Source organism: Platalea leucorodia, assembly GCF_965183815.1.
Source record: "Platalea leucorodia genome assembly, chromosome: 3".
NCBI lineage: Eukaryota > Metazoa > Chordata > Aves > Pelecaniformes > Threskiornithidae > Platalea > Platalea leucorodia.
The window spans coordinates 99442649-99455277 of NC_138825.1; the positions used below are offsets into that span (position 1 = coordinate 99442649).

General features: G+C 37.0%; 1 protein-coding gene across 1 annotated transcript in view; it reads left to right on the forward strand.

Moving 5' to 3' along the window:
• KHDRBS2 (KH RNA binding domain containing, signal transduction associated 2) overlaps positions 1-12629 on the forward strand; it is a gene marked incomplete at both ends in the record, with an annotated part of 376341 nt that overhangs the window by 187344 nt on the left and 176368 nt on the right. The window contains one exon of the mRNA XM_082305658.1: positions 8599-8745. Coding sequence (XP_082161784.1) covers positions 8599-8745 — 147 coding nt within the window. The remainder of the gene's footprint in view (positions 1-8598; positions 8746-12629) is intronic.

Genomic DNA, 12629 nt, shown 5'->3' on the forward strand with positions numbered 1-12629 from the left:
TAAGGTAAGTGAGTAGGTTACGCAGTTAGATCAAGAAAGGCTTGGAAATCTCATTATGTAGGCACCTACAATAGCAATTAGGCACCGAAGTAATGCCTGCATGCATCAGTGGATTTATTATCTAGGCTGGTATTTGGGGAGGCATCCTCCATCAAATGGGTGGTTAAACAAGTAGTTACCTTTAAGCGTGTTCTTGGAGCTTTCATCGTGAAATTGGGTTTAAATATACAAATAAATGAATTCCCAAAGTGAAGCTTCAGTTTCCTTCATAGTCAAAGCTAAGTGCACACATTAGCCCTCTGCTGATTGACTCTTTGGAAATACAAGTTCTTCATTCTGCTTATATGTAAAATAGCTTAGACATGGATTTTTCCCTCCATAATTTTCCCTATGGTAGAAATACTCTTTCTACTATTTCCTTCAGGTGACCCAAACCAAACTCTTTAAAGTACTTGACAACTATACAACAGGAGTTGACTTATATTTCAGTTTGATGGTGCATAGCAAAAGCATTCATTCATAACCTTGAGAACTTAAAAACATTTTTCATGCAAGTCCCTATACTTAAAGACAGAATGCCCTTTTCAGATCTTATGATACAATTATTCTGTCTATTTATTCCTTGGAGAAAAAGCTGCGTTCTCATAGGACCAATAATAATAATAATAAACGTAATGACAAAGAAGGAAAAAAAAAAGAGGATATAGATATTTAATTTAAATTTTCCTGTTTGTATATTTTAAATGGCAAATATTATTTTTGATTAACATAGCTTTTGAGAACACTGTTTATACTTCACAGATATCAAAATAAATGTTTCCTGAATAATAAGAATTGTAGATAAATAAGTATCCTACTATTATTGTCAGTGTATAGAATTCTTAGCATAAATACAGTTAACCTTCTTTTCAAGATGTCTGATAATTTGTCATCAGCTAGCTTGTTGAATTACCTAAAACATTAGTACAGCTTTCTAGTGTCTGTAGCATTTGTGTCACTTTAAGGTGACTGTTCACCTTCTCTGTCACTAAAAAAGGGATTAATATTTATAAAACCAAGATAACTTGACTCCAAACACAATGAAATAAATAGAGCTAGAAAGGTGTAATGGAACTAGTAAAATGATTTCCGGAAAGTAAGAATGATAGCAGTGGAAAAGTACGTACATTTTCCTCCAACCAGTGTAAACAAAACTATGTCTGCTTTGCTCAAAAGATCCTTTTCTCTTGTGCCACAGGCTCGTTGCTTTATTTTTGACACGGTAAGCTCTTAAAGTTCTTACAATGTCATCAGCCATTATAAAGACTCTGTAGTCTTAATTTTTTTAACTCACTAAATAACTGTATTTGTCCTTTTGAGTGTGTTACTTTGGCACATGACTGTCAGCAGCCTGGTGTAGTTGAACAAAACCCTGTATCATAGTGAGGAGCCCTTCCTGAAGTGATGGCGAGGCTTGGGAACGTGGTCTGTGCTAGTTAGTGTTGGTCACTTTGTGCAGAGACTCATCCTCAGCAGTAGCTCTAGCAATCGCAGCTCACACTGTGGCAGAGCCCAAATGATTGTTTTTAAACCCTAAGATAGTCATGCATATAATCCAGTGTTGAAATCTGCTGATTGAACTAGGGAGTGCATTGAAAGCAGCAGGCCTCATCCAGGTGTGTATTTAGGTTGAAAATTAGACATTTGTAGCTGAAAAAACAATCTCTCTATCCCAGGAGTATTTTTCAGACCTGTTCAGCAAAGGCGATAAGTAATTTGTTTTCTTTCCACTGACACTGGTGGGCCTGTATCTCAGTAAATACAGTGTTGCTGTCACTTGTCGCAGGCTGCAGGCTTTGTGCTAAGGCAGCAGCACAGGGCTTGGGACCTGCCAGGCTTGCTCTGGGCTGGCCTTGGTCTGCTCCTGGCTCCTTTTGAGCTTGCTTACTTCTGGCAGCAGTTGTCTAATGGTCAAGAGATTCTTACCTATGTTGGTTTAGCTTTTCCCTAGATTTGTACTATATTTGTAACTAATAGGTAGTGATAAGTTGTTATTCAGTGTAGAGGATGCTGCTATGGCCCTAGAATAAAACTGCAGCATAGAGGAGTACAGGGGTGGGATGGAAGTGGAGGCCTTGAAAGCAAAGCCACGGGATGATAAGGAAGGCTCCAGGGCTGTAAACAGGGACTTGGCATTAAGGTCAGTTACCAGTCATTAAAGGAGTACAACCTTGGGAGCTGAGTAAAATCACTTTATGAGTAACAAAGAGAACAAAGAAAAAGTACACAGCATATGTAAAACTTACCATATACGGTGAATTTGGATGGGGTATGGAGGTGCAAAACAATGGAGAAAGAGCAATTTATGTAGAATGTTCACAAACCTAAAAATTACCCCAAGTGCTTCCTGGAGAGAGGAGGAAGAGATTATCACCGTCGGGATTATATGTCTTGCAGCAAGGTGCTGCCAACTCACAGCAATGCCCACCCCAGCTAAAGCCATTAACCTTAGGACCCCCCAGGGCAGTGGAAGGGTGAGCATAACAGCGGGGAAAGGGTCAGACACTAGAAAGTTTCTGTATATGTCATTTTACCTGCATGTAAATTGAGCTACAAGTGTTAATATGGAACTAGACTACTAATAATTCTTTGATTAGACTTTTACAACTTTATTAAGAAAAAATAAAAAAAAAAAAGACTTCACGTAAGGTATGTTTTTGCCCATAGTAAGAGTGTAACAGCTTGGTGGGAGTTCAAACAACCTACTTTGTAACTTGGTTGCAACAAATTGGTAATTAGCCTCTCATAAATAAAAACATGGCATTTTGTACTCTCATTAATTAAGGCAAAGTCTTATTCCTGAATCTGAAGGCATCGTGAATGCAGTGGTGCTTAGTTGTGATCATAAGTTTTAAGATTAACATAATCTGCTTAGGAAGCATCTTTAGGTATGGTAATTGTGCATTTCTGTTTATATTCATTGAACAAGTTTGGCTTGTCTAGTTCTAGCAGCAGTTGTCTAATGACCAGGTGGTTCCTACCTATGCTGTTTCAGCTTTTGCTTAGATTTGTGCAAGTGTAGTAACATTTGTGGGTTTGTGAACTCTGTTCTATCAGTTTTCTGGCAGGTAATTTATACATAGATCACTAGTTGTTGATCACAGGGGTCACTGGTTGTAGCCTCTGTTTTGGTACATACCGCTTTAATGTGTTAACCTTTCTCCTAAACATTTATTTCCTTTCAGAGGATTTATATTTTCTGTTCATCTAAAGTTCACCCCAGGTGTTAGGGCTCCTTCGATAGCGATTCAATGGTTGTGTTATCATCACATTCTTCTAATTATTTGTCTTTATTTTCCTTCTCACCTCTCTAAACAAATATATGATCTAGGTACAGCTTAGTACCTTTTTGCCATTAAGATGTTGTTGTATTTCGTTATGAAAAGCATCAGGAAATAAAGCACCCTTGAACTGAAGGGCCTGTTTGCCCAAGGCAGTACTGAATGTACACAAATCTCTGCTCCATTTCACCAAAGTAACTGAGAATTTTAATGCTGCATCAGGTATAGAAAAATAATTGTTGTCACCTGTATCTCCAAAAATTTCCTCTGTTTTAAGCAATGTTCCTTCTACATGCCTGTATTTCATTATGGGATCTCTGTGGCTGACTGCAGGTGTTGTACACCAACTCTCGTAGCTCTGCTGTGTGAGCTTTCCTCATGTACTTGCCGTCTCCATCTTCTTCTTCCTGGAGTGAGAATAACTGGTTTAAAAACAAGAGTCAAGGGATGGCTAAGCTCTTTTAGCTTCGCTCTGTACTCTGCTGAGAACCATCTCATTCCACTTCATCCATTCTCAAATTGTTCTTCTTTATTTTGTTCTTTGTTTCTCCACTGATGGGACCTAGGACCTGAAAGCTTTTTAACCCCCAAACAGGTACCACCAAGAAATTGTATCTATTCTGATTTGCTTGTTATCTTATAGTTCACTTGTTACTTTTGCTACAATCAGTGTTGCAGACATCTTGATTTTTCCATTTATGTCCAGATTAAAAATTAATAGGTTTGCATTTGTCAAACTGCACGCTCATTAATTTTCTTCTGTAGCATTGTCCATTGATCTTATGAATAATGGCTCTGTAGCAACAGCGCTGTGATTATCATCTTTGTCTAGTCTCTACTCTATGCTTTTATTTGCAAATTCATGCAAGATATGAAATCCACTGCAATTCTAATATTGTTCTTCAAATACCCGTTGTTTCTTTTCATAGCTGTATTTGTTACATTATAGGAAGTTCTGTGTATTGTATTGACGAAATTTATCTCTGAGATCTACAGAATTCCTGCTGCAGGTTTCTTTTCTGTTTTTCTTGGATATTCTGTTATTTCAATTTTATGAGGACACTTTTTATTCATCAATCTGGATTGTGTAATTTTGTTCGCTATGCAAACTCCATTTGTTCTTTCAAGCTCCTTCCAGTAGTTTTATTCAAGCATTTTGTCTGGGGTTCCAGCCAGAAATCAGCTCTCTGTCAGCACACATCCTTTTAAAACGTTAAGGCTGCTTTCTCATCCAGAGATAATTCGTCGTTTTTCTTGGCCCTTATGTTCTTATCACTCACACGCTTCACTTTTGCAGAGGTTGGTACTCCTCAAATTTCTGCCATAGGGTTTTATAATTGATTTTCCCTGCTTTGGTTAATGGGAAATTATAAAACACAGCAGGTGTTCTGAAATATCTGTTCTCTTTTATGAGGGAGTGGGTTATGGAGCCATGCATCAGGTTAAGGGCAGGTGGACTTCAGCACCGTGTGACAGACGCTGTAAGGCAGCAGATGAGGATAAAGGAAGCCTGAAGCACATAGTGTGAGGGGAGCTGGGTTTGGGGATGGAATACAGTACTGTCAGTCTTGGGAGATGAAGGACATTGGCATGCAGAAGGGGGTGGAAGAGGAGCAGGGGGCAGTTGTCTCTGGAGGTGGGTGTGTGTTTCCTCTGCTGTGCTCAACCCGCAGTGGAGTTAAACATCAGCACCATGCAGTAAATAAGAACCATATTATTAACCTGAAGGTCAGTACTAAAAGAGATTGCCATCAGTGATTCAGAAGCCCAGGGAATCTATTCCATTCATTTTATAAATCAGAACTGTTCAGGTCCCAGGTTTGTTGTTGTTGTTGTTTTTTTTTTTTTCCTAAGATCCGGTGCCTAAGACTTAACTGCATTTTGATTGTTTTCAGGGTAGTTCTCTACAGTGAACCCATAAGTCTTTCAATGCACATTGTATTTCACTGAGATTCAGTTAGTGTCTACACAAGTAGGCTTAAGCAGTTATAATTCCCATGCTAGGGCTGTGGGTGAATGACTGGGCTGCTGGGTAGACCCTGGCCAAGGCTGTGCAAGCTGAACAGGGTCTGGAAAACTGCTGGACATGACATGGGAAATCATAGAACATAAAAAGCTATGAGAATCTGACAAAAGTTACAGACAGCACCGTGGGGAATAGTTGGTGGTTAAGGCAGAATTATATGAGAAACAGCCGAAGTCCACAGGTAATTGGACTGGTACATTAGAGACCTTTAGGGGTGCAGAGTCTTGCAAGGCCAACAGCACCCAGATAACCTTACAAATAACACCATATAAGATAGATTTATGATAATCTCACTCATTTTGCCTTCATGTAACAGATGCTAGAAAGTCTCACAATCCGTCTCAGTCCAGGAGTACTACATGGGGTGTTTATTCATTAGTGCTTTAGTTTGAATCAGTAGCACAGTTTAGAGGAGAGCCTGCTGATCTTTCCCGATGACTGGGCCATTACTTACAGTGAGCAGAGATCACGAGGCATGAACTGGACTCCTCTCCTACAAAACTAAACCAAAGTTGGGCTCCGGGATGGCTCTCTGACTTCAAACAGGAACTCAGTTTGTGCAACCAGGCTACAACTAGCAGGAAGAAAAACCCACTGAAGTGCTAGAGGTATAGTGCTGTCATCCTAAATATAAATAGTGTGGATGTCAGGTCCGCAGCACTGACCATTTTGCTGTGCATTTGGGCTGTGCTGCTTGCTAATGAAGACTTACAAAGGTGTTGTCCAACTTCACATGCTCCTGGGAGAGCCCGTTCACCCATACTGCACTTGGAAAGCTGTATTACCTGCCAGTAGGTGTAACCTTCCATATCAACGAGTGTCTCCTCAACAGTGTGAATTATGTCTGTTGTTTTGCTTGTGAGATGCCTGATACCTGACATACCATTAAATGCAAGGCTACATTCAGTCCTAAAATACTCAGTCATATTCACTGGCTTTGGGAAGCAAAGCTTGGTACAGTGCTTACATGGTCTATGAGTTCTTACTCTTCCATGTTTTTCCTGAAGTGATTTAAGTTTCTGTCTATCAACACAAACACTTGCAATAAAAGAAGCATTTTTCTGACATTTTACCCTGTTGTGGGAAGAAGTACTGTGTGAAAATTCAGTCTTTAACCCCATGCATTCCGCAAGAAAAAACATCATTAGATATCCTCAGAAAGAAATGTTGAGGGTCTCATGGCCCTAGACCACTGTTTCTAACAGCTGTAGAAATGACTGCTGAGTAGTGACAGAAAGGATGTGCTGAACCTAGGAGGAAGGTTATAAAATGATGTGTTTTAGGAATTCCTGAGTTTTTTGAGAAAATAAAAGAGAAACATCATTACCATTGTTGCCACCATACAAGCATATACCTAACTTCCTGTAAGACACGTCTGCATTATAAAATCTTGTTACTGATGTCTTAGCTGTGCAAAATCCTCATCAAAATGAGCCAAACATTATGTTTTACTTTTTCTACATTTGAAAAGAAATCCAATTTATATTTTTTACAAAGTTTCTTGGTAGTCTTCTCCTGAAAGACAATTTTTGGGGCTTCCTGGTGGTTTTTTTAAGAATCTTAAAAAAGCAATATGAAAGAAACTTGCAGCAATTACGAGGATGTCACTTATAACTGTTAAAACTTAAGTTTGTTGAAATACTTCATGTCAAATTATTCCAGAAGCTGCAATCAAATGTTTTTTTTCCAGAAAAGTGAAAAATACTGTAACATCTCATGATGGGCTGTTATATTATGCTCTGGTTCTCATGGACATTTCAATGAGATTTGAGTGATAAGCTAAAATGCCAAAGATACTTCAACTGTAAAGATAAAAATATTCTACCATCTGTACTGCTTATCTTAATTTTTTAGTTATTGGTTGAAAACAATTATGTCAATTTTCAATTTTTTAAAATAAAATCATGGATCACGTTTATTGAGTTAGGATTTTATCATCATCTGCAAAACGTTGACTTATCATGGAGTCAGATCTAGGGCTCGGGAGCTAAAGGATGTAACAACCATGGTGTACTCTGTGAAAAATCAGAAAGTCCTTGGGGCTAGATCTTCTACTGTAGATAAAAAGAACTGTATGCATATTGTTTGAAGCATAGCATCGTGCACATATTTTTGGTGTCAAACAATGGTGTAGATTAGGCAAGGCTAAAATAAGTGAAGTTAATGCAGAATTAAATAAGCTAAGTAAATAAAATTGTAATCTATTGTTACAATATTTATATCTTAGATATCTAAATGTTCATAAAGTATTATTTTAGTATATACTAAAAAGCTGTAACTTCTTAGCCAATTTTAAGCAGTTTACTTCTTTTTCTGTGATTATGTTTTCCATCTATAAAATGCAGATACATACAGATTTTCTTCAAAATTACATTCCTCAAAATATTTTTGAAGACTGAGTTTTCAAGTCATCATTTCTTCAGCATTACTTATTGCTATCTTGTGTAGTAATGACATAAATTTTTCATTATGTTGTCATAGCCAGTGCCATTAATATGATCACTATTTTATATCTTTGCTATTTATGCAGAGGTAGCTACTATGAATGTGCATTACAATTTACATTCACTATCTCAAAGCCTTGTATAAGAAAGTGGATTGACGTTTCAGAACGTTACTCTAACATAAAGTAGGATTATTAGACTTATTTTATGGCTGGAAAACTGGGACCCAATGATTGTCAAGATAAATCTAGGTGAGGTGAATTACCATCTTAACCGGTGTACACTACATTGCATAGGTGCCATTTATCAGAACTGGGACTGGAACTCAGACCTCATGTCTCAAATAGAAGTACTAGGGCATACTTTCCTTAGCGATACTGAAATGTGCAGCCTGCAAATATTCATTTAATAACTTAAAGACTTTAATAAACAATAGCATTTGATAAAGTGCTCCAAAATGGTTAAATGGATCTTTATTTTATTTTTTTGTAAACAATGAAGATTCAGACAGATTAATGCAGCTTTTCCATTATGGATTTAATATTTCAGTACTCGCTTCTGGAGTATTTAGCATTTTTTCACTGTGCTGATTAAAATCTGTTGTAGATGGTAATTATGCTGGTTTTATCATTCAAACACTCAAAATTGATTTTTAAATCTTTAAGTGGCTTGTACTAGACTTTTATTTCTCAAAGGGTTTAGAATTGTGCTTATATTATGTCCTTTTGTCATCTTCTCTGTAAATGCTAAATCAATGTAAAATTAGTAGATTCCCAGTTCTAAAAAAAACCCCACCCTTTTTTCGTAGGAGGAAGAACTAAGGAAAAGTGGAGAAGCCAAATATGCGCACCTGAGTGATGAGCTTCACGTATTAATTGAAGTGTTTGCTCCACCTGGGGAGGCGTATTCTCGTATGAGTCATGCCTTGGAAGAAATAAAAAAATTCCTCGTTCCTGTAAGTGGCTTATAGCATTCTCCTGTGACTGGTTGTGGTTTTGCTGCACTGAACGTGTGCCTTCTCTAAGCACCTTTAGCTCAAGGGAAAAAAAAAAGTTCTGTTGAACATTCATCTTTCATTCTTTCGTCTCAGGGAGATGCCAAACAGGCCATTAATTGTCACAGTTGATCCCATGATATATTTTCTAGATGTTTTATTATTTCCATTTGTCATTGTTTTTTGCTTTCCTTTCTTGGTTTTTGGAGGGAAGGGTGAATTACTTTTTTTTCTGGTTGCAGACATTAGTCATGAGTATGTGACTACACTTTCAAGATTTTTGAATATTTAAGTCTGTAAAAACATTTTTTTATATGTAATGATTTATCTAAATATCTTGCTAATGAAGTTAATGAATTTCTTGGGGAGCAAACAGCATGAGCAAAACATTCCTCAGACATTTCTGTTCAGACAGCTTGTCATGACTCAGACCACACTTTAGCAATCCTCCATCACCTAGGAGAGTGCAGAAACATATTCTAAAGCTGGGAACCTTTTCAGTTTGATTTATACTAAATATATCGCTTTCTGAAATATTTACCTTTTTGTCTATTGATTTTCCATCAAACTCTCTGAAATTTGTTTTCTCCACATTTATACAGTATTCCATGATATTTTCATACTTAAAATTTGTCCTAGAATTTAAGCATATGCATACTAAATACTAAGTAAAGGTTGCTTTGTGTAATAGTAGAATTACGTGAGTTATCGTCTGAGGTCTATCCTAAGATTATTTAACACTCTAAAAATGTCCAGAACTTGCATTCCTTAAAAAAAATATAATGGCAGCTTGTTTCTATTTGTGATAAAAAAATTAAGTTCAATAACTGTTCATATTTCTTTATAATAATGGAAGGATTCAATGAATGCCTCTTTATTATGAGTAATATGAAACCAAGATAAGAGACGGTCAGGTGAGGTATACGCATATTTGCATGGCAGAACTTAAACGTTTTATTTGGTGGTGGCTTCTTGATGGGGGAAAAGGAGAATACATTACAAGTACAATATTTAAGTATAGATTTAAAATGTTCAAATTTTTTAGAGCAGCTAAACATTTTTTTTAAGAATACCAAATAAGTAACTTAAAATTGTTAAAAATAAACATCTGGGTATTTGTTTTAAATAATAAAGTTCATTGGCACCAAGTGAGCGCCCATAAATGAGCTACATTTTAAAGCAGCTGACTCTTTCTGATTCTCCCTTTCCATTCCCTTATTATGCTTCCAGTTTGGGAACACTGGTAATAAAATACTATTTCAAATTCTGGGAAATAGCAGTGAGACAAGAAAGCATTTTTTTCATGATTTCTGACTCTGTGTTGAACATACAATATGAGGGACAAAATAGGTCAGTGTAGTAATGCTGCCAACATAATACGGAATGACATTTTGGCTGCAAGTTAATGGTGAAGATCTGCCAAGCCATAACACTGGAAGAAAATTTATAGTTAAGTAACACATTCCTGAAAAGTCTGGAGTGTTATAGCTAAAAATGGCAACAGGGCCAATTACAAAGATTGCCAGCCTCTGTCCTTTGGATAACCCTATTTCCGGTTGTTCTTGACTTTGCCAAACTTTCAGTGGTTTCTCTAAGAGGTTACTGTTTGAAGTTATCTTTGTATTTCCTCTTCGTTCTGGAAGAGAGCTCCTGCATTATAGCATGACGCAGTGATGATGGTACCCATTCCTATGCCCCCTGGATTTTTAACATCCATTACGTATTTTGTCCTGCCTAAGAAAATCTGTTCTGGGTGAATAAGGGAGAGAGCGCAGTGCGTGATGAGAGTGGTGTTAAAATTTGTGGCATGTTGCTGTTGTAAATATGCAGCATCTGCGCAAACATATATTTTGCGTGACACGTTATTTATTGATAAGGATTAAATGTATTTTCCAGCACAAGTATAATAGCTACACTGGAGGAAATATAAAAACAGGTTCTTTGTTACAAGATTTTGAACTTGGTTGGCAGTGGCAATAATCACTCCAAACAAGTAACAATTGTACTTTATGACTTGTTTGTTAGTTTTATCCCCTCTGCTTCATTTCAGATTTACAACAATTTACAAAGCAATTATTAACTGGCTGGTTACAACATCTGTCAAGGGGTTTACACTCAAAAAGCTTGCACTGGATAATTCCCTTTTTGTTCCCTATTTATGGCATCTCTTGAATTTGTTTTATGATGTTTTGTTGTTTATAAGACCTAATTTATTGCAGCAGTGAATACTAGAATTGCATGACAAGGATGAAAGTAGTAGAATCTAGCAGTTTTATTTATACCAAATCAAGGATGTAATAAACTATTCAAATGAATTTTCACATTGCTTATGAATTTTGTGAAGTTTTAGTGAAATATTGCCCTCAGAAATTACACTGATTGTGTCAGTAAGATGGAAGAATGTTTTTATACTTTATCCGTAAGTTTTAGCGAGCCTGAATTTTAAAATAAATGCCTAGAAAACATAATAATAGAAAAAGAGAAAAATGTAGAATAGGACTGAGGAAAAAAAAATTAACCTTTATTAACTGAAGCAAAGTTTTAATGAACAAGTACTTTTGATTTAGATGTAATTACTTAATTTTCACCTTCAACCTTGCCCAAGAATAGTATCAAAATTTTTAGTAGTGAAGACTGTACCTCCAAGTCAGAGGTAGAAACCAAATACCGCTATTTGCACTGGCTGTTCCACATGTTAACACGTTTCAAAGCTGCAGGCAGCTTGGCCTCAGGTGGTGCATTGGGATCCCTCCAACAGGCATTTCAGTGAAGGATTGAACCCCCAATGTCTGCAGCCTTCGGTAGTTTGCCGACTGACACACTGTTAAAGCCAAGCTGCTTCATTTACTGTCTGCTGCTTCCATTTTGCAAATGGCTTAAGGCCTGCCTGGGAGCTGCCGTCGGGGCATTGCTAACTGGTGGATAAGATTTATTTTGCAACTGACTTTCCTAGATCTTTTGTGGGTTTTATGCAGAACTTTGGCTTTTTTTGGGGGGGACACACACGCTTATATCCAATTACTAGCTAGATATTGTGCTCCATTTTATTTTGATGTTTATTCTCAATATGAAAATTTGAATATAATCAAAATATGTCAGATCAAAAGACCCATGATTAAGTACATAGGGTTAATACCTCGGAGTTTTGAAACACAACTGCCAGCTCCATTTTTATTTTGGCAACCTATTGAAAATAAAAACGAAAATGTGCTCCCCCAAGTCAAGGTTTTAGGGTAAAGATCAAATTTGGAACTGATGTTAACATAATGTAAGTTATCCAGTATTGGGTATGAGGAAAGTACGAACAGTAGAGATACTTAGGAGGAGGACATGTGTTTTGCAGATTCACCTCTGTGGCCAGCATAGATTTGATAAAATCCATAGGTATCTGACTACCAAGTACTTCTGACCCCAAGCTGCCAGGGACCTAGGTCTGGGTGAGGAATTTAAGGCTGATGTTATGTCTCAGTGCCTCAGAATGGGATGCAAGGTCGGTGAACTAGAACAGGAGATGTTTAAAATGGCCAATATGGGGGGGAAATAGTTTAGCAGCTTTTCAAACTTTGCTGATTTTAAAAGGTTCATAGCTCTTAAATGCTGTGAAACTTTCTTCACCATTAATAAGCAATGAAATGCTACATCATTCTTATCAGATATGACTATACCATTCTGATTTACATCCAAACGTACAAATATATTTTCTGAACAAGCTGTTATTTCCATACGGTAAGGGGCTATACCGTCTTTAGGAGTTCTGTGCTTCCTAACACATGCAAAATCTTTTTCTGATAACCATTTTTATCCCTTTAAGCAGAGCATTTTTATTTGACATGGTTAGCATCCCT